Source organism: Onychomys torridus, chromosome 7, assembly GCF_903995425.1.
Source record: "Onychomys torridus chromosome 7, mOncTor1.1, whole genome shotgun sequence".
NCBI lineage: Eukaryota > Metazoa > Chordata > Mammalia > Rodentia > Cricetidae > Onychomys > Onychomys torridus.
In genome coordinates, this window is record NC_050449.1 from 90,993,289 (window position 1) to 91,020,908 (window position 27,620).

The 27,620-nt window shown below is 45.2% G+C and overlaps 1 protein-coding gene across 2 annotated transcripts in view; it reads left to right on the plus strand.

Annotated features, from left to right (window-relative positions):
• Positions 1-27,620, plus strand: part of Nmnat3 (nicotinamide nucleotide adenylyltransferase 3) — a 126,688-nt gene that overhangs the window by 35,177 nt on the left and 63,891 nt on the right. For both annotated transcript variants that reach the window (XM_036193558.1, XM_036193556.1), the window contains exon 2: positions 19,362-19,511. In XM_036193558.1, coding sequence (XP_036049451.1) covers positions 19,403-19,511 — 109 coding nt within the window. In that variant the 5' untranslated portion in view covers positions 19,362-19,402. The remainder of the gene's footprint in view (positions 1-19,361; positions 19,512-27,620) is intronic.

The following is a 27,620-nucleotide window of genomic DNA, read 5'->3' on the forward strand; positions in this document are numbered from 1 at the left end:
TTTAGGGGACATTATTCTGTGTGGGGCTTTGTGTCTCAGTTTCCCATATATGTTAAGTTATGACAGGGACATCTTGGTATTCCCTTTGAGCCCTTTGGAAGAATGCATGTCCATTCACAGAGAAGCCAGCTGTTCTGTTTTGTGCACTGAAAAATTGGCCTCAGAGATGAGGTGGCAGAGTCAGGGTCAGACAGAATCTTTGGCTGACATGCTCCTTGAACCAGAGAGTGCTGGCTTGAACAGCATGCACACCTCAGCACATAGCCTGTCTGCTCTTTAATTAGGGCTGCTTAGCTCTTTGCCCTGTATGTAAAGGCTGAAAGGAAGCTGAGAAGCTGCCTGCCTTTTTTTCTTATAGAACAAACTACACTCTAACAATGAGGTAGTTTTCAGACTATCCAGATGGACACATGGGTGTTCCACTGTTGTTAAAAAACAGTGGAGGGTTCTGGACAATAGTAAGGGCAGAAGGCCAGGAGAAGCGCACACCTGTCAGGCAGGAAGCACCATTAAAACACAGGATGAGCTTGTGAGCACACATTGATCTGACAGTGTTCAGCGTCTGCGCCTTCTAACTCTGATCCTCCCCATGAAAGGCCTGCTACAGTTTTGGAATTGGACCTGCCCTGATCACGTGAAAGATAATGTCTTAATGCTTCCATTTCTCAATTTCACAGCAGACTCACATGCTCCTAAACTGTGCAGCTCAGCATACTGCGTGCATTCTAGGATTTGGTCCAAATGGCTTGAACTACTGCCTAGTTCAGCAGAACTCCCTTTGGCCATGGCTTGTTAATACATTATAGAGACATCAGGACAACAATTCGGGAGTATGTACAGGCAGGTGCAGATCGTGTTTCCCCAAAGAGCTTCCTAGCCAGATAGGAGTCGTCTGAGGGATAGAGGGGGTCATGTCACTTCAGAGGCTGCAACACAGAGGGACCCCTAAACCAGAAGGTGGCTCATGTGCCTGAGCCCCTGTATTTGTAAAGAGCCTTGATTGTAAGGCTGACCTTCAGAGATACTATATCATCTGCAAGAAGGTTGTAGAGGGCTGGAGGACTTGCTCAAAGACATGGGTCTTGAGAATGACCGCCTATCAAAGGGCACACACCATTGTGCTCATGAGAAACATGAGCCTCCACCAAGGGCCTGTTGGCATCAAGTGTAGGTTTGTAATCTCAGAGAGGTCAGTGCCTGCTCTGCAAGTATTGCTAGTGAATCCCAAGAAAGAAGCTAAGCTGGTCTGCTTCAGGCTCAGGCAGAAATCATGACTGAACTGCCCGCCAATCAGGTCTCATTTCCACATAACACAGCAGTTATGCAAACCATTAAATAAATGTTGGGTGAACATAGTTGAATTGTTAATAACAGCCCCAATCCTGGCTCAGGTCTCAATTGCATAGATCATTGCTTGAATTTGCAGCTGTCTGCTCATCACCATGGCAGTCTGTTCATAACTCCATGAAGAGAAGGTAGGCTGCTGGGCTTCTAATTTCTAGAAGAGGTGCTGTTGCAGAAGGCTGGAGAGAATGGTTCTATGCTTGGTTACGTCGTCCCCAGCAAGGCCTTTAGTGAACACCTATGGTTGAGTGTAGGGCTTTTGCCTGCTTCTTCGCCACTGTATATGATGCTCTGTTCTGCCTTTGTCGAGAGTCTGGCTGAGTTTCTACCTCTCTGGTATTTTGAGGTCCTCATAGTGTCCTCGAAAAATTTGGCAGCAGTGACAGCTTGTTTTATATTGGGGCAAGCAAAAGAATGAAAAAACTAAAACAGAGATGTTCTTTTGTGTGTGTGTGTATGTGTGTGTTATGTATAGTGTATATGCATATATGATGTGTGTGTTATATATTATGTGTATATGATATGTGTGATGTATAGTGTCTGTGTATATGATATATGTAATATGTATAATGTATATGTATATGATATGTATAGTGTGTATTTGTATGTGATATGTGTGTGTTATGTACAGTATGTATGTGTATATGATGTGTGTTATGTATAGTGTTAATCTGTATATGAGGTGTGGCTTATATATATATATAGTGTGTATGAGTATATGATGTATGTTTTGTATTGTGTGTAAGTGTATATAATGTATATATGTGGGTATTCTCATGCCACAGAACACATGTGGAGGTTAGAGGACAGTCTTGGATGTCGAAGAACCTTGGCCTCACCGTCCACTTCGTTTGAGACAATGTGTCTTGCTTACAGATGTGTACACCAGGCTAGTTGACCTGCAGGCTTCTGTAGATTCTCCTGTTTTCTCTGTCCCATCCCTCTGTAGGAATACTGGGATCATAGACCCACCTTTGGGTCTGGCTTTTAGGTGGTTTCTGCAGATTCAAACGTGGGTCCCAATACTGGTGTGGCAAGCTCTTTGCTCACTGAACAATCTCTACAGCCCCTCTTACTTAGAATTCTTACATTTCATTTTAAAGCTTGTCTGAAAATAGTCTAAGAGGATTTGAGATCTTGTAGGAAAGACAGCTGTCACGCCATATTCCTTGGCAATCTTTGTTTCTTCATTGCCAGAATCCTCCTAGCTTTAAAAAAAAAAAAACAAAAAACAAAACAAAAACGGCCTAGATGACCTGTGAGTTTATGGGACAGACATGGCCACCAATGCCTTCTGTTTGGCCCCATGCTGTGGCCTGGAACCCGCTAACCACCTATTGCTATAACTCCTAGAAGTGTTTGAGGTCCTATAATCAAGCACAGCTTGGGGTGCCCCGTCTCCTCTCTAGGTTCAGGATTCCCTAATCACCTTCCATACAAGGACAGCTGGGCCACACTTGTGTACACAGTCTCTTTCTTTCTGTCAGAAGTAAAATAATTGTGTGGCATATGGAGCAAATGTGGTCATGGCCTCAGAAGTCTTTCCTGACAGTCCTCCTCAGTTGTCCTCCATGGGTCATGGGGGCCGTCCAGAATTTATTTTTGTGTTTCTCAAGAACAGTAAAGGGGCTAAGAGTTCACCTTCCTTACAAATTACTAAACTGGCATATGACAGCCTCATGAATACTGGAAGAAGACACAGAAATCCTGTCCAGAGACAGGACATTGCAGCAGTCTAACAGCTGGGTAACAGGATTTTCTTGTGCCATTACCCTTGGCTGCAGTTCGTCAGGTAAAGGGAAGGTCAGGTGACATCTTCTTAAGTAGTGGATTTGGTTACAAGAGAGGAGCCCTGTGCTGGCTAGTTTTAATGTGACACAAGCTAAAGTCATCTGAGATGGAACCTGAATTAAGAAAATGTCTCCAATAAGACCAGGCTGTAGGCAAGTCTGCAGGACTCTCCTGTCTTGAGTCCTGATTCGAGGAATAAATATACAGGGTGGATGTCTTAGAGTTTCTATTGCTGTGACAAAACATGCAAGATGGGGAGGAAAGAGTTTATTTGGCTTACATTTTAATATGTAATTGCTGTTCATCATTGAAGAAAGTCAGGACAGAAACTCAAACAGGGTAAGATCTTGGAGGCAGGAGCTGATGCAGAGGCCATGGAAAGGTGCTGCTTACTGGCTTGCTCCCCATAGCTTGCTCAGCCTGCTTTCTTATAGAACCCAAGACCACCAGCCCAAGGATGGCACCACTTACCATGGGCTGGGCCCTCCCCCATTGGTCATTAAGAAAATGCCTATGGCTGGATCTCATGGGGACATTTTCTCAACTGAAGCTCCTTCCTCTGATGACTCTAGTTTGTGTCAAGTTGACACACACAACTACCCAGTACAATAGAGTTCTAAGCTGCATGGGATGAGTGTGTAAAGAAGCAACAAACTTTATCTTAAATTTTGGAGATGTTAATGCTGCTTACCTGTCATCTCTATGGACAGTCATTCAAAGTAACTCAACTAGGAAGTTCTTCATCTGGGTCCATGTCTGTCTGACTTGTTATCAAGTTGCTATGCACCTGTAGGGACCTGTAAACAGAATCACGACCAGAGTGGTCTAACCTGGTGTCATCTGCACAGATGTGGTGAAGAGCAGGTAGAAAGGCATATGGGTTTATTCGGTGAGCTTTGGAACCAGATTTCTCTCTCCCCCAGTTGATAGTAACCTTTCCATGGTCCCCTATCAGACATGACTGCTGCCCACAGGCTCTGGTGGTTCTGAGATTTTTGGCTGGAGCTTGTGGACAGCTGAACCCTCAGAACATTGCTAAAAACTTCATAGACTCTGATGTCTGGAAATAGCCCAAGTGACTTGAGGTTTGTTCACTTGTAAATGTTTGAGTATCGTGTCCACAAATTGCAAATTGAGTAACCCAATTCTGAGGCGCAGCTGTTATTTGGAAAAGACCCATCTAGGAGCACAAGCTCCTTGCAAAACGATTGTGCTTCATTTTTGTCAAGTACCAGGAAATGATTAAACCACCAAGCCATATGGCAAATGCCCACTCAAAACAGAGTGCAACGGCACTGTGTAATGAGTCTGCTTTGGGGGAGTTGATGGGGCAGCGTCTGGTTCCTTTGATGTACACAGGAACAGACTTGCCTCTGCACATTTCAGGTTTCCACAGTCCTGAGTAAGGACTTTTCCATCCATGAAAAATTCATATAAAAAAATTAAGTTACAGCAGACTTTTTTTTCCTTAGGTGTATTTTTCTTTTTAAATGTTATGCACTTGAATTACTGCATATAAAATGAATTTAACTGAGGTCACAGAAACTTGTAAAAATTTTACGTTTTCATTTCTTTTTATGCTACTTAGATCAACATTCTTTAGTTATCACTCTCTCAGTTAGAATGATGTTCAATTGCATATAACAGGAAAAAGAAAGAAAACAGTGGTGGCTTAGAAGATTATAATACACAAGGATAACCCCAGCTAAGACTCCTAGCAATATTGGAGAGGGTGCCTGAACTGGCCATCTACTGTAATCAGATTGGTGACTACCCTAATTGTCATCAGAGAGCCTTCATCTAGTAACTGATGGAAGCAGATGCAGAGATCCACAGCCAAGCACTGGGTGGAGTCCTCCTGAAGAAAGGGAGGAGGGTTTGTATGAGCCAGGGTGAGTCAAGGTCATAACAGAGGAACCCACAGAGACAGCTGACCTGAGCTTGTGGGAGTTCATGGACTCTGAACCAACAATTAGGGAGCCTGCATGGGACCGATCTAGGCCCTCTGCATGTATGTGAGAGTTGTGTAGATTGGTCTGTTTGTAAGGGTCCTAGCAGTGAGATCAAGACCTGTCCCTGGCATTTAGTTGGCTTTTGTGAACCTGTTCCTCATGCTAGATTACCTTGCCCAGCCTTGATGCAGCAGAGGAGCTGGGTCCTATCTCAGCTTGATGTGCCATGCTTAGTTCAAGCCCCATGGGAGGCCTATCCCTTTCTGAATGGAGACAGGGGGTGTGGATAGGGAGGGGGAGGGAGCAGGAGGAGAGGAGGGAGAGGAAACTGTGGTTGGTATGTAAAATAAATGAAAAATATTAATTAATAAAATAATTTTTTTAAAAGATTATTTCTTCTCCAGTTGGAAGATACCAAGAAGTAAACAGCCTCAGGCTAGTGTGGTCATTAGACTCTTACATTTTTCCTAGTTTGTTCTCTGTCCAACTAGAGTTGGCCCTTGTCCTCAACATCCAATGCCATACTCTAGCCATCGCATTGCCGGCAGAAGGAATGGGGATCACAAGACACATGCTTTTATTGGCTTTGTTTTGCTTTGCTTTGTTTTGTGATAAGGTCTCACTATATGACCAAAGTCAGTGTAGATCTTGTGGTCCAGGCAGCCTCAAACTCATCATCTCACTGCCACAGCCTCCCGAGTGCTAGGATTGTAGGCATGAGCCACCATGCCCAGCAAATCACAGTAAATCTCCCTCCCTCCCAAAGAGTGCTTCTGGAGGTGCACTAGCCAGTCATCCACCTCCCCCTGCTGCCCAGGGGACTGGGAAGGGTGGTGGTTACTCAGTTAGAGGCAGGGCTTCCTAACAGAAAAAGGAATGAGTCTATGGGGGCCTCTTGCTTCTTGTCTTCTTGAAGGAAAAAAATTCAGTTTAGAGACACAGTGCAGGTTAAGGATGTAGCTCAGTGGTAGAACACTTGCCTAGCAAACACAGGGTCTTGGGTTCAATCCAAAGAGGCATAGACTGTTGAGTTTGGGGTTTTGTTTGTTTGGGTTTTTTTGTTTGTTTATCTGTTTTGTTTTATTCTTTTCAAGGCAGGGTCTTACTCTGTAGTTCTGCCTGTCCTGGAACTTGCTATGTAAACGAAGTTGGCCTCAAACTCACAGAGATCTACTTGCCTCTGTCTCCCAAGTGCTGGGACTAGAGGAGCATGCCACCATGCCTGGTGAGACATAGACAGTTTAAGCAAGGGTTTACTTGGCAAATCAAAACAGACGTTCTAAAGTGAGATTGGAGTGGGCTGCCCTAAAAGTGGGGAACAGCTCAGTGGGTTCTGCAGTGTGGATTCTACAGGAGTTTATGACTATGAGGTGAATGGCATATTCATGAAATGAGGTGATTTCTTTCCTTCCAGAGCACTGTGGATCAGAGCTCCCTTTGGGGTATTTATTCCTATGATCCTCTAGGAAAACCCATGGTAAGGGGCAAACCATAGTCAAAATGATCCAATAATCAAGTCAGGGTCCTCTGAGGATGCAGACCCTTCATTAGTGTACATGTGAGGTAATTGGGTAAGTGCCCTGGCACCTTAGTGTTAGATGTAGCAGGAAGAATCTATCTGAAGCTTCAAGGATGTTTAAGGATAAAAAGAGCCAGGAAACAGGGTTACCGACTGCAGTGTTCCTCAGTTACTTCATATCCAACTCCCTGTCTACTGATGTCACCAGGTATGCAAGCCTGAGTGGCCTGTGTGACAGCAGGGGAATGCAGGTTGTGTGCCCAATGGCTGCCAGGTTTTACACAAAGGCAACAGGAAAATTGATGGGATGTTTCTCAAGCAGGATAAGCAAGAATCTGGAGGCAGGTGCCGAAATGGGGAATTAGGTGTTAAAACGCCATGAAGGAAAACGGGAGGGCTCTGGAGAACCCTGTAAAGGGGATCCAGGTGTAACCAAACTCAAATTAGGAATGGAGTCACTTCCTCTTCTACAAGATGGCTTACTTCCACGTTCTCATCCTCAGCCCATCCTTTTCCCACTAGGAGGGCCCTGCAAGGTGGAGATTTTACACTTCCCACCTCTGCAATACCCAGTCAGCAGCTGCATCCTGTAGTCCACGCAAAAGAAAGATGAGAACCCAGCCTTCCCTGGCACCCTACCTAAGACAGAAAAGTACAGGTTCTCAAGCCTGGTGGAGGACTGGGTCCCTCCTCTCAGAGTCTGTCTCGCTGCATGCTGGGCTGTGGATAGTGTGACTTTTGCTTTAATAAGTCTTGACAGAGTGCTGTGTCTTCAGACTTCTCAGCTTGTAATTCTTTGAGCCCAAAGAAAGACCCCTAGACAGCATAATTTGAGACCTCACTCAGGACTTGCAGGAAGCCCATCTTCCAATTAAGGTCAGTCACAACCAGTTCAAACTGCAAAAGGAGCTGAGAACATGGCCATGGTTGTCTGGTGACTTTCTCACCCTAAAAGCATGAGTGGAGAAGGCTGCCTCCATTAGCAAAGCTAAACTTATAGGCCAGTGGTTCTCATTTTCTTGGTAGGTAGCTCCATCCCCATCCTGAGGAGTCTCCCCCAAGGCACATTTTCAGGTGGTCCACAGGGTCTAATCTAGGAACTAGTCTGGTGACCTCATGCCAAGAAGGTGCCACTAGTGATGCTGAAAACTGCAGCCCCATACTTAAAATAAAACTAGAAAAGAACAAGCAAGGAACACCCTTTCCCTTCTCTTTAGTTCCCTCTCTTTCTCCCTCCTTCCCCTCTGTGCTCTTATCACATTTCCCCATCCTAAGAACCAGAGAGATTACAACTCGAAGGGAAATTGCAGAGAAATATGTTGCCCCTGAAATAAATGGGCAATGTTCTTTAAAAACACTTGAGTGACCACGGTTCATTCACAGTTTGAATATCTCTGGGGATGTTTTTATATCCCAACTTCCCTCATCCCTTCTGTGACCCAGATGGAGCCTGGATAAGCCTCCAGAGAATCCCCCAGATGGGACTTCCTATCCTTCCTTTACCATCTGGGTCATCACACTCTACTCCTGCACCCCACATCCCCCTGGGCCCACTGAGACATCATACCTTATATAAACCCTTGAGAATATGGCCTCTATTGACTGGCCTGCCACCTCTTTAGATTAGCATATGAGCTGATCTGGGCATATATTCCCCACTGTAATGAGCATAGGTCTAAGATTTATTACTCCTCATAATCCAACTCTCTGGAGACATCTAAGGTCACCGAAGAGGAAGATCCCTTCTCTGGAGCGCTTCATAATAGTAGCCTGAAGTCATCCCTTCCTAGAGAAAATAAGCCTACAACTATTATTTTTCCAAGAATGGAGGCATCAAAGACAGCTAGGACACAAGCAAAATGATCAGGGTCCAGGACCATGATGGTGGGTATGCATGAATCAGTCCTACTTTGGGGACAAACCTGTGGGGTTGCGGGAGCATGTATTTTGGCCATGCTGATAGTCCCTCGGTGCAGGGAAGAAGAGGTGACCTTCCATCCACCTCTTCCATTCTGTTTTTAACCTTTCAGATGGGAAACAGCCTCAGAGACATCTTTTTGTTTCCCACTAGCCTGCCTCCTGACTAACTGGAAGAAATTAGATCCCCAGTTCTCATAAAGGTCGTGACCTTCCTCTCTACCTGCACTTGGCCTGAATATCCCTTAAAGGATGGAGAAAATGGCCACCAGAATGGCCCAAGAATTAAAACACTGTTCTCCAATGAGACCTGTTCTGTAGGATGGAGAGTAATCTGCATTCCCCTCTGTCCAGCTTTTCTTCCACTCCAGAACCACCCTGAATTAACAAAGAATACAGACTACACTTTCAGACCCTTGGAATACTATGTTTTCATCCAGACCCACTCCCTGACCAGGAGGAGAAATCCCCCTGAATGTTCTCCCGACCACCACCCAAACATGCTTCTGAATACTCCCATAATAGCCCTCCACCCACTGGACTTTGTCCCCTTCAAGTCACCCAGGCAGGAAGCCATGTATCCATTTCTCCTTGACCAAGGTTAAGGAGATTTATATCTAGATGGGAGGCGGGTGTGTGCCAGGAACCTATACTGATATGTACAGCTCTTCACCAATTAAACCAGCTATGTGAACCAGACTGGAGTGACACCTGCCACTGCTGGCATAAACCCCATAACCCCTCTAGATACGAAAAGGGTATGAGACCAGGCTGTCCAGGTAGGGAATGAGTCAAAGGAGGGCATAACCAAGACAGATACTTGCAGGGACAAAGCAGTCCCCTCTCAGAAACCTGAATGGAGCCTGGGAAGTGAAAGAGATGAATGGCTTAGGGGGCCCTTTTGGTCTTGTATCATAGAAGAGCTGAGTAAAACCGCTAAACTACTCTAGCTTTCCCTATCTATCAGGAAGATAAGGATTCCCCCATTGCCTTCCTGAACAGACTTCAGAGACAGGATCACAGGAAGAGGAGATCCTCCTAAGAGACAAGTCTCTCATCCAGTCAGCCCCAGACATCCCTAAGCTGACTTCATCCAGGCTGATAACAGAGGGTTACAATGGGGCAGAGGTTGGGAGGGGGCAGGAGAGGAGATATGAGCAGCTGGGGAGGCCATAGCTGCCTTGAGTCAGCCTGACAGAGGGCCACCTCACCCCAGGAACCCACCCAGCCTGGCTGGAGATGTGCTTCCTCTGTGGACAAGAAGGGCACTTTGAAGGGATGCCCACAAAGACATGGGTCCCTGCCAAGACTCTGCCCCCCATATATATAAAACATTTCAAGGAGATAGTTGCAGGATTCAGTGCTCTAAGAACCAACTGGGTTCCAGAAAGCTCCCCTCAACACCACACTGGGTCCTGGTTTCTGTTACACCTGTCTACCCAGAGGATCCCAGGAAGTTGGCTGAGGAAGATTGATAGAGCTATTCCTCACAGACACAGAAGCACTATCCCAGACCTGCCCTTCTCCCCTGGACTCCAATCTCTCACTCTACGGCCATTCCACCATATATACCAGGCAAGGCCATCAAATGTTACTCTACCTAGCTACGTTTGCTCACAGGGAGAAACCCATTTCTGTCTTTCCTTCCCAATACTGCTTGATACACCTGCTCTTTGCTGGGAAGGGGTTTGCTGTCCCAACTTAAGTTTAAGCTGTTTCTTCCTCCCACCCCCAGGATAGAGCTGCTGTCTGTGCCTAGTAGAGAGCAACATTTCCCCCATCAGTATGAACAAATGGGGCCACCATCAGCAGGGCTAAAAGGCAGCCTCCCGTCTTAAAGATTCCTCCTATTTCCTCCATCAAACACCATTCAGATGCAAATCAAGGGAAGGATTAATCCCCATCATAAGACCTAAAGAAGCAAGGACTATTAATTGAATATTGTAGCCCCTATAACACTCCAAGCTTAGGCATCCAAAGGGTCTCAACAAATGGAGATTAAGCCTAGACCTCTGGTTAGTTAATGAGGCCACCCCCCCACCCCCATTGTTTACTAATCTCTAGATCGTCATGACCCAGACACTCCCAACACAGCCTACTATTCAGTGCTTGATTTTTCTTTTTATTCATTTATTTTTGTTTTATGTGCATTGGTATTTTCCTGCATGTGTATCTGGGTGAGGGTGTTGGGTCTTCTGGAACTGGAGTTACAGCTGTGAGTCACCACATGGGTGCTGGGAATTGAACCCAGGTCCTCTGGAAAGAGCAGTCAGTGCTCTTAACCACTGAGCCACCTCTCCGGCCCCCGGTGCTTAATCTTAAGGGTACCTTTTTCTGCATCCTACTTTACCATATTAAGCCAAACAACATTTGCATTTGATGCTCTCACTTGGAAAGCTTGCTAGGTCTATGGACTCATCTATTTGACCCAGTATTTAATGGAATGGATATACTCCCAAACCACCCCAATTCTATATGTAGATGACCTCCTGCTCCATGGGCCAACTGAAGATATCATCTCTTGGGGGACAGAATTCATCCTTAACTTTCTAGATGTTGGAGGCTACGAGGTTTCACAGAAGAAGGCTCAACTATGTCATATGAAGTTCTTGACCTTAAGTCTGATTTTATCACAAGAATCTCATGCTCTGGGACCAGAATGAATCCAGCAGTCTTGACCCTTCCCCTCCCCCAAACTCCCAATTGAGAGCCTTTTGGGGGGTGTTGGGATGTTACAGGATTTGGATTCCTGGATACACAAAGCCTGCTAAGCTGCTCTTTCAGATTCTCAAACAGGCCTGCCTGAAGGTATTAACCAAATAGAATGGTCCCTAGAATCATGGGGGTGCCTTCCCAGAACTTAAGAAGACAAAGTTTAAGGATACAAAAGCATAGGTTATCCAAGGAGTAGATGGACTCAGCTCTGGATGTGCTCTGCTGTGCCACTCTCTCTTTAATAAAGCTTGACCAAGTTCTGTCTCTTTGGATTTCTTGTCTTGTTTTTCTTTACTCTGGTAAGAAAATATGGAAAAGAAGCCTCTGGTGGTTTCAATGAGACTGACCTCCATAGACTCACACATTTCAGTGCTTGGTTCCCATTTGAACTGTTGGGAAGGATTAGGAGGTGTGGCCTTGTGTTGCTCGGAGTGGGCTTTGAGGTTTCAAAAGCCCACACCAGGTCTCCTCTCTGCCTGCTGCCTGTGGATCAGGATCTCAGACTGTCAGCTACTGCTCCAACACCATGCCTGTCTGCTTCCCTCCATAATGATAATGGACCGACCCTCTGAAGCTGTCAGTCCCAATCTAAAGCTTGCTTTTGTAAGAGTTGCCTTTGTCCTGGTGTCTCTTTATAGCAATAGAACTAGGACATCCCTATGTGGGCCAGGTACTGTGCAGGAGTTAGTTCCAGTCCTCATGAACTATGGACCTCATGTGGGGTCTCTGTAGTCCTCTCTACTTTCCACGGGGCTCACTGAGACTTGGAGAAATGAATTAGGCTGTTTACCAGAATGTAGGCACTAACCTTCCTCTTCCAAGTGTGTTGAAGAATTAGCCTCAATATATGCAGCATCTTTCGAGCAGTGTGGAGCCTATTGCTCAATGAATGCAGTAGCTATTACTCTGCTTACAGTGGTAGCTGAAATCAGTCCCAGACTCACACAAGTGTGGCATGACAAGGGACCTCCTTCTATTCCTCATGTTCCTTCAAACCTTTGGAACGTTCTCAAAACTGAAGCTGCCTGCTTCCCTGGGAGTCTCCTGATTAGGACAAGTGCTTAATTGGCATGTTTGCTTCCTCCAAGGGGAGGTTGGCACAGGATCTTCACAGCGACATAGAAGGCCTATGCTGCTTTTGTTCTTAGCAGCACTGAGTGCCCATAGCAACAATGGGCATAGCCAACGAAGTTAAAAAGAAAAAGTGTCTTAGTTCTCACGAAGGTTGATTGCCCCGGAGAGGTTGACACATCTGCACAGATTAAAAACAATCACCCAGGGTCCTGCAAAACGTGGTTGCCAGCCTCTCTCCACACCCAAATACAAACTATGTCTCCTGTTTTCTTTAAGATGAGGAGCCTGGTCAAGAGGTCTGTGTATAATGAAAGACATGGAAGATGCTTGTTGAATCCATTTCCATTCTGCCCGAAGCCATCTGCTTTATGTCTATAATAAACAGGATGTTTGCAGCCCAGGTTGGCTGGCAGAGGCACTCACTGCATAGAAAGGGAAATTGACAGCCTCCCAAGCCATGAGCATTAACACATTACATCTGCAGTGATGGCGCTTAACCTGCCTGGCTCTTTCCTTCCCAGGTCTCAGTGAGGACCTGAGACAAATGGTCACAGGATGTGTGCTGGGTTAGAATGGAGTATGTGTGGGATAGTGGCCAACTTTGAATTACCTGGCAAGTGAGGTCAGCTGTGTGTAGCATAAAAGACTAGCTTCCTGGATATGGGGATCACCTGACCCTCATTTCTGGAGCACATGAAACTGGAATCTGAGCAGAGTTTTCTCCTTGCCAATAGGATAAAAATCTATATTTCCCATGTCTCCGAGCCTACAGGATCCTCCTGCCTCAGCACCATCATGTTGCGCCCTCACATCAGCTTACACCTACGTGGGGGCCATGCTGACACCTTTCTCCTTCCTGCCTTCTGTTGCCCTGTGGTTTCTGGAGTAGGATGCCCCCGCCTCACCCAGGCTACATCCTCCTCATTGCCACCTGGGCTCCTGCTCGCCACTACCCCGCCTGGGAGCTCTGACAAGCTGCCCCTAGATAGCGAGGGGGTGGATTTCTTATGGCTGCTGGGACTAACCACCACAGACAGTCATTGTGGAAGTCCAAAGTGTGCCAGGAAAGTGGGAGCAGGCCTGAGATACCTATGTCTCCTCTGGAGGCCACTTACATTGTTTGGTATGGGTGCCTTCCTAAAGATTCCCTCCCTTCTTGGCCATTGTTCATTCATATATCATCTCTTACCTCCTATAGGGCCAGCCTTGATGAAACAGGATAATTAAGATATCTACCTTGTTTCATGGCTGTGGTAATTTGAATGGAGATGGCCTCCATAGGCTCACAGAGAGTGGCATTGTTCAAAGGATTAGGATATGTGGCCTTATTGGAGGAAATGTGTCACTGGGGATGGGCTTTAGGCTCAAGCCAGGGCCAGTAACTCACTCTCTCTTCCTGCCAATCCAGATGTAGAACTCTCAGCTACCTCTCCAGCACTGTGTCTGCCTGCATGCTACCATGCTTCCCACCATGACAATAATGGACTAAACCTCTGAACTATTAGCCAGCCCTGATTAAATGTTTTCCTTTGTAAGAGATACCATCGTTGTAGTATCTCTTCACAGTGATAAAAAACCCTAAGACAGTGGCCATGTGTTTATTCACTTCTGCAAAGTCCCATACAATGTAACCCAATATAAGTCCAGGTTCCAAGGATTAGGATGTGAGCATCAGGGGACTGTTATTCTGTCTCTTGTGGAGAGCTGTTAAGCTTTAAAACCTCCCCTAATGATGTTGAATTGTTCCTCCCATCCATGACCCAAAGCTATGTGAGGACAAGGCCATGTCTGATTTGCCTTCTGTTGTACCTGATGCCCAAAGGTCCAGACACTAGCAGATGCTAAATACAGTTATCTGGTGGGTGCATAGAAGATAGGCAGTGCCAGAGGCCTGGCCATGGTACAAAAACTGGATAGTGTCTAAAACTTGCAGCAACATCCTTTCAGAGTGTCAGGGCAGTACTTGGGAAGAGTGATCTGAAACAAAAATGGCCTGACTCTGGGACTGTTGGGACAAAATGACCACCATCATTTTTCACTTCTTCAAAGCAGAGGAGTGACTCTGGGGTTAGTGTGTTGGGGGTAGCAGTATCCCTGTTGACAGGATCATTATGTTGAAAATGGCACAGCAGGGTGGATTTGTTTGATTAAGTCTAAACTGGTTGGGACTGATGCATGTTGGGATGCCTTCAGTAATCTCTTGGTCAGCAGTTCTTAACTTATGGGTTATAACCCCTTTGGGGTTGAGTGACCTTCTCACAGGGGTCACCTAAGACCATTAGAAAACACAGATTTTGCATTACGATTCATAACAGTAGCAAAATTACAGTTATGAAGTAGCAATGAAAATAATTTGATGGTTGGGGTCAGCACACCATGAGGAACTGTATTAAAGGGTCTCAGCATTAGGAAGGTTGAGAACCACTCCTCTAGGTCCTCTGTTTCTGTCTACAGAAGGCCCAGTCCAGTAGCAGTTTGCAACAGATAAAATCAAACAGCAAAAAAGAATTAACTATGTAACAAAAATGACAGTGGCCCTCACCAGTGTTACAGGTATTTCCTGAATCCCTGTGATGTGCTGGGTACAGGAACTGAAGGTAAGAGGGTGGAGGCTGGTAGAAACCACACTCTAGGACTCGCCTTCCACTGGGGAAGAACCACGGGAGAGAAGGCAGCCATGCTTCCATGATTCTGGGCCTGATAAAAAGGGGAAATGCCTGCAGGTGCACATTTGCTAGGTGGAGGAGGGGCCATAGGTAAACATTCCAGGTGCACCTTTAAGGCAGACCCACAGCGTGATGGGGTGAGGAGAGCGTTTCAGGGGGCCTTACCCTCATTACAGAAGCAGCAGGTTCTAATTGACAGGCAGATGAATCACTCTGGAGCTGACTATGAGGTGGGAGGCCATAGCTGGAGAGGGAAGGGAGGGCAGAGGTGGAATCCACTCTGTCTCCAGTTAATGATGAATTCCAGGAAGGCACCCTCAAGGTGTTAAATCCTCCAGCAGCAATTATTGCTCACTCTGCTGGCCTCAGCTGAGTGCTTATTGATGAGCAGTCTTTCCCAATTGGAGAGATCTCCCATGCTTCCTCACCCTCCTAGACACCATCAGAAGTGAGTGAGGGCAGGTAGATCTTCTGTCACTTGCACCTGCTGAGGCTTGCTCTCAAACCAGAGCCAGGTGTGTCCTCTTGCCTGAGCCCTGGAGTGAGTCATTTCGACTTGATGCTTGTCTTTTCTCTGAGTTTGCTTGGGAGAGCTTGGCTGAAGCCAGAAGGCACACACCAAAAGGGTGTGCACTGACCTTGTTCTTAAGCCAGCCAGGCGGCCAGGGTCAGGTGCAGCTGGCCAGGTACTAGCTGTTTCCTCCTACCCAAGATGGGGCAGAGCAGAGTCACTGTTGAAGCAATTATGCCCATGGCAAGGGAAAAAAAAGAGAGGCCCTTAGTAAAAGGCATTTGTTCTTCTCAGCGTGACACGCTTCCGCCATCCATGCCGCCTTTCAAACCAACTGTTCTAATTTACCTTTGGAAAAACGAACCGAAACCCCAGGATACCTGAGATGTTGTGGTTACATTTTGGTGGTTCTAAATATTTATATTCTGTCAAAATGAAGTGAAATATTGAAAGAAAGGCTTCAAGAGAGCTGTGATTAACAGACTAACAAACAAGCTTTCTTTTCCAAACACCCTTATCTTGAGACTGCTCTTGTGGTAGCTGGTACACTTTGCATATATCTCATTAAACTGCTTCTCACACACACACACACACACACACACACACACACACACACACACACACACACCCCAAGAAGCCTGCAGCAGCTTTTAGCCAGCTTTCTTTGCACACAGTAGGGGGTGTTCTTGTTGCTTAAAGGAAGCTTGGAGGACCCAGCTGTGCTACATCTGGGCTGTGAGGCTACATCCTCACTGGTAGCTCAGGATACATCTAGAACAACTTCCCTGCATTGCAGGGCAACTAGGCCTTCTCAGGGCCAGAGGCAGGTCCCTGGCTAGCTGGCAGAGCCCTCTTCAGCATCCACGAAGCCCTATGGCAGGCCACACTGCTTGGAGCTGAGATTCACAGATGGAAAGGCTGCTCCTGTTCACATAGGGCATACTATCCATGGAGCAGGAAGCACAGGGAGCTTTCTTTTCTTTCTTTTTTTTTTTTCTTCAGTAATGTGGCTTGTGACGTACTTAAAGATACATGCCAGACCAGCTGCCCAAGCTCCGGGCAGAAAGGCCATCTTAGCTTTCTGCCCTCTCAGCAACCAGGCAGCTGTATCCCAGCTCTGTCTCAGCCCTGTGGATTAGCTCACCCCATTCCAACCCTCCCCTCTTGCTAATTTCTACTGGAAAGGCTGTGAGGCTAAATTCATACCTGTCCAGCCTCCCTTGTGGCTAGAGCAGCTGTTCTAGATCTAGAGACCTAGTTCTGACCAACGACACAGAAGCAAACATCTACGAGGAAATTAAAAGGAAAAAACAAAAACAAAAACCAAAACCAAAGCTTGTGTTCTGAATAAGAGGGACAGCCGTTCTAATCCTCGTTCCTGTAGTTACATCCACCCGAGGCCACGTCAGTAGCTGCGGCAGCAAGCTTGTGACCCTGAGGGAAAAGCCCAGAGGACTGCAGGTCCTCACTGAGCCCTTGCGCCAGTGCCATCACCCAGGTGTGTGCTTTCTTCTAGGCCTTCTGTCCGGAGAGAAACAAACAGCCCTCCATTTGTTTCAGCCTCCAAGGGTCAAGTGCACCTCCAGCTCTCTAGGAGACTCTCAATGAACAGGGAGGAGAGTCCTGGGTACTGAACATTAACAGGTGTGCTGGGGGCTGTTCTGATGGGGGAACTGAAATAGCTTTAATCTAGAAACTTGAAACTTTAAAGGTGTCATGGTGATCTTACAAAGAACCCAGGGATGTCAAGTTCACTGTTGCTAAGATTTTAAAAAGTAGCAGGTAAGCTGTGCTTGGATACAGGCCTGGAAATGTAGACAGGAGGGCCCAGGTTACATACAGGCCTCAGGTCCCAGGAACCCTTTCTGTTCCCTGTGGACTGCATTAAGTGTGGTCAAGGCACCATGGGAAGAGGAGCAAGACAAGAGTGAATGCCTGCCTCCTGGGGCCAGGCCACTGTTGGTTACTATTGCTGCAGAGCACATCACCCCGGAAATGTAGCAGCTTCAAACAACAGGTGAGGTGTTTATTCATGTATTCATTATCATGGCGTATGGCCCCACGGTGTCTATGGGTCAGGTGTCTAGATACAGTTTGATCACATCTTCTGAGTCAGAGTGTCAGTTTGGGTTTCCATTGCTGTGATGAAATGCCAGGACCAAAGCAAGTTGGAGAGGAAAGGGTTTATTTGGCTTACACTTCCACATCACTGTTCATCCTTGAAGGAAGTCAGGACAGGAAATCAAACAGGACAGGAACCTGAAGGCAGAAGCTGCTATAGAGACCATGGATGGGTGCTGCTTACTGGCTTACTCCTCATGGCTTGCCCAACCTGCTTTCTTATAGAACCCAGGACCACCAGCCCAGGGTGGCACCACCCACAATGGCCTGAGCCCTTTCACATCAATTACTAATTTAAAAAATGCCCCACAGGCCTGCCTGTAACTTGATTTTATTGAGGTATTTTCTCAATTGAGGCTCCCTCCTCTCCAGGGACTCTAGTTTGTGTCAAGTTGACATAAAACATAAAAACAGTTTGTTTTGGAGGTGTTCACAGGGCTATAGTCTCACCTGACCACGGGAAGCTCTGCATCACACTCACATACATAGTTGTTACTGACAGACACGGTTTCTTGTGGTCTTTGGTGACCACAACTCTCCCTCAGTCCCTGGCCCAGTCAGCCCCTCGGTGGGCAGCTCACAGCATGTGGCAGCTTCATCAGAGAGAAAACAAGAGAGATGAACAAGAGGGAAGCTAGAGGCCTTCTGTAACCTTACCTCAGAGGGACCCCCCTGCCTGTTAGCTGTATTCTGTTAGAAGCACATTGTTATTAGCTCCAGCCGATGCTCAAAGAGAAAGAATCACAAATAAATGCCAGGCACAGAGATCCTTGGGAACCTTTGAAAAGCTGCCTGCCACAGGTGCATGGCTATCTTCATTCTCTGCTCCTGTGGCTGAGGAAGGCAGGAGACTGAGGCACAGAGAGAAACTGTGATTTGTCCTTGGTCTCACAGAGAGGCACAATGTTAGTAAAGCCGGGCCTGGCTTGCGTGATGCTTCACTACTACCTCCAGGGCAGCATAGTGGAGTCAAGAGAGCCACCAGCAGCTAGCCCATGGCCAAGATCATTCTTCTCTCCTTTAACCACACCTCAGTGCCCAAAGTCACAGAGTAGGAGGCTAGAGGCTGGCCTGGGCCCTTCAGAGTCCTTAGGTCCCAGATAAGGTGCAATGACTCAGAAATCATACTGATGTGTTTGCATGTCTAAAGAGATACTCTGTCTACAACCTCCCTGCAAACATTTTAGAGAAAAACTTACTTGTAGTGTGTGTGAACAAGGAAGGAATGAATGTTCAAATGTGTGGCCAAATGTTAGTACTGGGGAAATATGGGTAAAGAGTATATCATAATTGTTTACCCAAAAGTTTTTTGCAACTGTTTTATAAGTCTAAAATTATTTCAAAATACAAGTTTTCAAAAATGCCACCCCGGGATCTGTCACAGATGACTTCATGGGAATCTTGCAGATCTTCTTCAGACCGAGAGAACCTGGGGAGGAAGTCAGGAAGAGCAAATATAGACCAAGTTTGGGCTGCCTAGGTGCCAGGCCTGGCCTAGCAGTTCCTAAGGTCTCCAAGCCACACATTTGAGACTGACAGAGGGTTTGGAGAAAAGGTTTTTATCACACTATGGTTTGTAACACTAGACACAGTCCCTGGACTATGGTGAACTCTTCATAAATGTTACTGTTATTGCCTCCCTGTTTATCTTGCAGTGACAGGTCATGGCTGTGTGTAGTTTAGATGCTGATCTAGACAGTTGTCTCCATGCTAACTTCCTGACGTGATTTTTTTTTTTTGTCCCTATAAAGGCAGGGTGGCCACTGCAGTGGGTGTGGATGTGTGTGACAGCATGAAGAACCGAATCCCTGTGGTGCTCCTGGCCTGTGGGTCCTTCAACCCCATCACGAATATGCACCTCCGCTTGTTTGAGGTGGCCAGAGACCACCTCCACCAAACAGGTGAGTCAGAGAAGCAAGTGTGGCGGAACTGATGGGTTGGGGCTTGTTTGATGGTGTCGTTGTCACTGTGAGTAAGACTGCTTGGTTGATTCATTCTCCACTTAAGTTGGAGGCTGCATCGCCAACCTGAGCAGAGGACTCATACCCCTTAGCTGTGTGGCGTGTGCAAGTCCATCCCTGGCCATAGAGTTGATGTGTCTCAGAGTCCCTCCTCCTCCCCCACCTAACTTTGTCCATGAATCCTATGAAGAGACAGGGAAGGGACAGTCAGGGAAACTGTGCCCCACCCAGGGCCTCATGGATGCTCCCCACATTCACCTATGCAGATGAGAATAGGTAACGTGAGCTTTAGAAAAAGGTCTTGCTACCTACAGCAAGTAAAGCAGTGCTCAATGATAGGAATGGACATTTCTCTTTCTGAAGAATAGGTCTTTCCCTATAACAAACTGCTTTATGTATTCATAAATTTATTTTATATCTGCTTTATGTTTCCATAAATGTGTTTTCTATTATTGTGTTGTCCAAAATTTTGCCTTTAAAGGCATTTTTACATCAGAATCAATTCCTATTTATTTTTAATATAGAAAAAGAGTATTTGAATAGCATGTCAGTCATTTTTTCACAGAAATCATACACAAATGTTGGCTTATTTTTTATAGAAAATGACTTTGTTTACAAAACATACTTTTATTACTGAACAAATGATCATGTATGTCTACTCATACAAATAAATGGTTTCTACAAAGGAATTTTTTGAAATACAAACAATGCCATTAAAATTGCATTGTAGGCATTAGTAGGCAGTATACCAAAGAACTGTAAATGGCCAATAAACTTGAGGCTAGATACTCCAGATCACTAGGAAGCAATGAAAATGCAAATAAAAACATGAGAAACATGGTCAGGCTATCGGTATCATGAGGGCAGTAACCGTGGCTGCAGTAATGCCACCAAATTCCCACCACCTGTCACTGGGCTGGTAGTTGCTTCCCAGTAAACATCAGTTGTAGACATCAGTTATGGTGATATTTTATTTGTACTGAAATGTGATTTTATTTGTATGTTAATAAAGTTGCCTGAGGGTCAGAGCTAATAGCAAGCCATAGCAGAAGCTGGGTGGTGGTGGCACACACCTTTAGTCCTGATCACATGACAGACAGATCTCTGTGTGTTCAAGGATACAGCCAGCATGGAGACACGCCTTATACTCAGTACCAACCATAGAAGACCTGGAGGTCTGTATAGACAGGCAGTGACGAGGAGGTCATGTGGTTGGGTTTACAACCAATGAGAAGACAGAACAGAAAGTCAATAAAAAGACAGATACACAGGAAATAGGTCTCTTTCTGAGGGGAAGGATGACAGTGGCAGCGAAAGGTAAGAAAGGCGGTTTTAAGTCTCAGCTCTCAGCTACTACTCTGACCTCTTGGGCTTTTAACTCAGCATTTGGCTCTGTGTTTCTTATTTAATAAGATGGTTACATCTACAGTCAGTAGTATCAGCCTATGAGATTGGCAAAGGTTAAAAGTTAAAGACTGGCAGAGCCCAGCACTAGCAGCCTAGGGAGGAAGTGGACCCTTATGTTCTAGTAGTGACTATTCCACAGTCAACTGTGAAATAACTTGAAAGGGCCGTTTGGAATTCTGTGACCAAAAGGTGTAGAACCAACATCCATAATCATAAAAAGTAGATAAATCAGTCATTGAAACCAAACCAGAAGTAGCAAAGGCTGAAACAGATGTTAGAATTAACAGAGATGATGATAATCGATAGTTATGTGCCATCTGTTCAGTGTTTAAATAAAAGCATACGAAGTGTTGAAAAGGGCCCAAATCAAACTCCTAGAGATGAGGAAAATGTGTGAGGTGAGAAGACACCTGTTAGTAACACATCAAACACTACAGAGAAGACAAAGGAGCAGGGAGATACAGTAGGAGGACCAGCCAAAAGAAAATGCAGAGAGAAAAAAAAAATTTTAAAGCAGGAGTAACCATGATCCACATGACAACTTCAAGCTTACACCTGTCACTGGACTCTCAAAAGGAAAATTCAAAAAGAGAGTAAGAAAAATGTTTGCAGAAGTTGCAGCTGAAATGTGTCTAGATTTGATGGAAACAGCCCACAGGTCCAAGGAGCCCAGCAAAGCCAAGCTTAACAGGCAGGAAGGAAACAGCCCAAGGGATGTGACGATCAGATTTCTCAAAACCAGAAGACAAAAGTCCTAAAAGCAGCCACAAGAAGAACAAAAATAAGGGTGACAGCAGCTGCCTTATTACTGAATTCACCGGGAGAATTCAGTACCATGACTTCCTTAAAGAACAAGAAGAAAGGCCCTCTGGCCCAGAGTTCTGTAGCAAACTGTATATCCAGCAGAAATACCTTTGGAAAATAAAACCAAAGTGAGGGTGTTTGCACAAACACAGAGGCTGGGAGGCCTCGCTACCAGCAAACCTGTACTTCAAAAGCCATGTTCCTAATTCCCCTGGGCAGGCAATTGACAGCTAGGAATGGGGGCTCCCGTGAGGGACTGCAGAGAGCTAGAAACAGTGACCACATGAGCATCGTGCAGTAGGATGGGATGAGAGAGAAGCTTTTTAACATTTAAATGCCTTTAAAGGAGGTTGTCAATTTAAGTGCAAATTCAGTATTGTGGGATTCTAGCCTGGAGAAGTTTAGGACAGCATTAATATAATGCACTGGTGGAGAGGGGCAAAATGCATGTATTTTGCCTGTGAAATACTTCAGTGGTACTCAAAGATAGACTCTGATACCTTAAAGATAAGCATTTAAACCCCCAAATATGTGTGTGTGTGTGTGTGTGTGTGTGTGTGTGTGTGTGTACATGTTCTTGTGTGCACATGTGTGCATCTGTGGAGATAAGACAACCTCAGGTAGTGTTCCTTATGTCCTCCCCCCATGTTTTTGAGACAGACTCAGTCACCAGCCTGGAGCTTGGTAAGCAACCTGGCTACCTTAAATGGTTAATAAGTTGTTTTTACTCTTTGCTCTTACTCTTTTGTAGGGCTCTCCACCCAGCTCCCAAGTAAATCACACACACAGGCTTATTCTTACTTATGAATGCCTGGCCTTAGCTTGGCTTATTTCTAGCCAGCTTTTCTTAACTTAAATTATCCCGTCTACCTTTTGCCTCTGGGCTTTTAACTTTTCTTTCTTCTATATATCTTAGTTTCACTCTTACTCCGTGGCTGGGTGGGTAGCTGGCCCCTAGTGTCCTCCTCTCCTTTTTCTCTTGCTCCTCCTCCTTCTCCTCCCAGATTTCTCCTCATTTATTTTCTCTGCCTGGCAGCCCCATCTATCCTTTCCTGCCAAGCTATTGGCAGTTCATCTCTTTATTAGACCAATCAGGTAGGTGTTTTAGACAGGCAAAGTAACACAGCTTCACAGAGTTAAACAAATGCAACATAAGAGAATATAACACATCTTTGTGTCATTAAAACAAATGTTCCACTGCATAAACAAATGTAACATATCTTAAAATAATATTCCAAAACACCCAGGGTTTTACCTGTCTTTGCCACCCAGCACTAGATTATGAGTACACATAAAACCATGCCCAGTCTTTTGTTTGTTGTTTGTTTTGTTTTGTTTTGCATGGGGTCTGAGGATTAAAATCAGGTCCATCATGCTTGAAGACAAGCACTTTGTAGATTGAGCCATTATCCCTGCCCTCAGCCCCAAAAGATCAGAACAGACAACTATGATTAGTAAGTATACAAAGGAAGTAGTATACTAGCCAATATGCTCAGTTAATTCAAAAGGTTAAAGAGGGGACAGAAGCAGGTGGGACAGACAGAAAACAAGATGAGACCTCTGTGGGAGCCTGTTTTCGGGTTCCTTGTGGCTTTACCCAGCAGGTCCACATGGAGGATGATTAGGGCCATGGGACTGCACCTGTCTGAAATGGTCTGCACTTGGCTGTGCTGAGGGAGCAGGTCTTTTGCTCCACCCCCTTGGCATCTCTATAAATACCCTGGGGCAGAGACAGGGCCTGTTGGAAAAGGTTCCAGGCTCTCTCGAGGCTATACTGTATTTTCTATCTGTTTATCTCCGCACTATAAATCCTTCTATCTAATATTTCCTGCTGCTCACACTCAAGAAAACTCTGAGGAGCTGTGGGGTTGGTGGGTAAACGCCCCACAGACCTCAAAACCTGACACTATCAATAATCAGTTTCAATACAGACTAGTGGCATCTCATACTTTTCAGATTATCACCCTGTAAAATAAGCCGGTCTCTGCTGTCTACAGTCACCCTGACCCCTCCTCTTCGGGAGATATGTTCCAAGACTACCAGTGGATGCCTAAAGCTGAAGATCACATCAAACTTGATATACTGGGTTTCTTCCTACATAGACTTATCTATAGTAAAGTTGGATTTATAGATTAGCAAAGGAAGATGTTAACAGCAGTAGCTAATAAAATGGAATGACTGTATAACAGTGTGCACTGTAATAAAAGTTATTTAAGACATGTGAGCTATTTCTGGAAATTTCCATTTAATATTTTCAGAGAATAGTTGACCATGGGTAACTGAAATGGTGGAAAGAAAAATTGCAAATAGGAAAGGGTTATGTATAAAAAAACCACACTTTACATATAAAAATATAGATATGTTAAGGGGAAAGGAATTGAAAATTATCCCACATGAACATTAATTAAAGAAAAGCTGGAGTTGCTGTAATATCAGAGGACAGAAATTTCAGAGAAAAGAATATTACCAAGGATAAGATAGTTTTTCCCTAATTACAAACTTAATCCCAGTTCCAAAATACAGAGCCCCACAGCCCGACAATATGCAGAGAGTAAGAGACCTTTGGAACACTCAGCCCTAAGAGGCTGTCTCCATCCAACCCCTCTCCTGAGGGCCCAGGGAACCTGTGGAAGAGCAGGTGGGAAAGAGCTTAAGAGCTGGAAGGGATAGAAGACATCAGGAAACAAAGCCCTCTACATCCACAAGACCAACGCGAGCATATAGGAACTCACAGAGACTGAGGCTGCATACACAGGGCCTCCACGGATGTACACCAGAGAGGGTCCTAGAGCTGGAAGAAGTGGACACATGTCCCCATCCCTATCCCAGAAGCCATCTCTAATTGATAACCACTTGCAAATGAAAGTTTCGTTTTCTCCAAGGGAGTCTCACTAGGAAAACAAACTACTACCATGACCCAGCAGTAGACAGCCAGCAGAAAGTGAACTCAGCAGCATCTTTGAAAGTTCATTGTCTCATATCATGTCAGGGCTTTTTATTCTCACTTTTTAAATTTTATTTTATGTGTATGTGGTAGTTTGAATGAAAATGGACCCATGGGCTCATAGGGACTGGCACTATTGAGAGGTGTGGCCTTGTTGGAGTAAGTGTGACATTGTTGGAGGAAGTGTGTCACTGAGCACAGGCTTTGAGGTCTCAGAAGCTCAAGCCAGGTCTAGTGTGTCATTCTCTTCCTGCTGCCTGCTGATCCAGATGTAGAACTCTCGGTTCCTTCTCCTTCTCTGTCTGCACCCTGCAATGCTTCCCACCATGAGGATAATGGACTAAACCTCTGAAGCTGTAAGCCAGCCCCAATTAAATGTTTTCCTTTATAAGAGTTACTGGAATCATGGTATCTCTTTACAGCAATAAAAACTTTAACTAAGACTCTCTCTCTCTCTCTCTCTCTCTCTCTCTCTCTCTCTCTCTCTCTCTCTCTCTCTATATATATATATATATATATATATATATATATATATATGCTCATTTATTGAGAATTTTTATTAGTATATATTCACTGCTCATGGTACTGGGTTTTATAAGGACATTTTAATGCAAAGTTTATAATATACTCAACATGTCTCCCATTCTCTTCCACCATCTTCTTTCTCAGGAAAATCTCCAAATTTTTCTATAGAATCATCCCCTTTGCATTAGGTGTTTGGTAGCAGTGAACTGATTCTAATATCTAAACAGAATTAGAATTGTCAGAGAGTAACCTAGCTGAAAGAGGTGCAGCTTTGGAGTGACTGTAGACTGACTCTCAGACCGCAGCACTTTGGAGTGACTGTAGACTGACTCTCAGACCGCAGCACTTTGGAGTGTCTGTAGACTCTCAGACCGCAGCACTTTGGAGTGTCTGTAGACTCTCAGACCGCAGCACTTTGGAGTGACTGTAGACTCTCAGACCGCAGCACTTTGGAGTGACTGTAGACTGACTCTCAGACCGCAGCACTTTGGAGTGTCTGTAGACTCTCAGACCGCAGCACTTTGGAGTGTCTGTAGACTCTCAGACCGCAGCACTTTGGAGTGTCTGTAGACTATCAGACCGCAGCACTTTGGAGTGACTGTAGACTCTCAGACTGCAGCAGCACCTTGACAGCATCACAGTGCTGCAGGAAAACAGATTTGGGACCGAGTGCCAAAGCGGAGCCTGTGCACATAGACAGCTGGTTTCTGTGAAAGCACAACAGTCCAAATGGTAGAGAAGGCAAGTTTGTTCCATAAACGGTACTAAAATAATTGGGTACCCATTGCAAAGCATACTTAATCCATAGATCACCTGTGCACTCTAATTCAAATGGATCATAAGCCTTAACATAAAAGCCCAAACCCACAAAAGCATAGGAAACAATTTTGGTGACTTGAGGTGGAGATTTCTTATATAAAACACCCAAAGTGTGATTCATAATGAAAAACAATGGTCAGTTGGAGTTGATCAAAACTACAAAATGCTCCTGAGAGACACAGTAAAGAGGAGAGAGGACAAGTCACAGGCTAGAAGATCTGCAGAGTTTAGATTTGATAAAGGACTGATGTTCAGAATATAAAGGGACCTCTCAACTCAGTGATTGAATAAATATTCACTCAATATAAATTAATATATTTATATTAAATTTAATATAAATTAAAAATTTAAAAATTCAAAAGATATGTAGATGGCAAGTTTTCACATGACAAGATGAACAAAGGGCATGCAGTTAAGACCACAGTGTGACAGCACCACACCTGTGAGGAAGATGGCTGAGGACAGGCTGACGGGAGAGTTCTAATAGCCCATTCTGAGGAATGTAAATGGAGCAATGTTGTGTGCAATGGCAATACAGTTTCCTGAAAGTTAAATGTCTACCTACTGTGTGCATGCCCAAATCTGTGCATGCATGCTCCGAGCAGTGTGAGCTGTCAAGTGAACCAGATTGTGAATACATAAGCAGATTGTGACTGTGCCAAATTATACTCAACAGAAAACAGACCAAACCAACAAAATTATGCTGAATGAATAAAGTCAGCTTCAAAAGAGCCTATTTTATATCCCATTTCTAGAAAATTTTAGGAAATACAAGTTTTCTAGTTTGTAATGTACAGTGACAGCAAATACAATTGGGGCCTAGGGCAAGAGGTAAGTAGAGATTTATGTTCCTGTGTTCAGAGGTGTGTGTGTGTGGGGGGGGTGTATTGGTGAAATTATTTGGGCCACTCCACATAGTTAAAAGGGAGGTTTATTTTGTGGGGTAACTTACAAATAAAGGGATAAGTTGCAGGGTCTGGGAAAGGGATGGCACAGTCCAGCAGTGTTCTCTGGAGAACTCTGCTCAGTCTACCTCCAGTGTCCAGGGTCCTGGAACCAAGAGAGGCCTCTCCTCTTGAACCTGGGTGTTCAGCGTACTCTCTCAGCCCTGCCTTGTAGGGGCTGAGGGATTGGAACTTCCAGGCCAAGGCTGTAATGGCTACCCACTACAGGGGTGTGTGTGAAAATTTATCAAATTGGAGGCTTCTATCGCTCAGGAAGTAGAGTGTTTGCTGTGCAAACATGAGGACCTCAGTTCAGGTCCGTAGCACCTTGTAAAGTCAGACATGGCAGCCATCATGTGTAACCAGTACTGGCTGCAGGGAGCATTGGAGAGGAGACAAAGGCAGGTCCTACATCTCTCTGTCCCAGCAGTCTAGCTAAACCATAAGCCAAGGTCCAACGAGAGGCTTTCTGAAAAATAAGGTAGAAACTCGAGGACAACATCTGACATCAACCTCTGGTCACCACGCGTCTGTGTGTGCACACACGTGTGCCCCAACACACACATACACATAGACACACAGGCACACACAACTTCTCAAATCAGA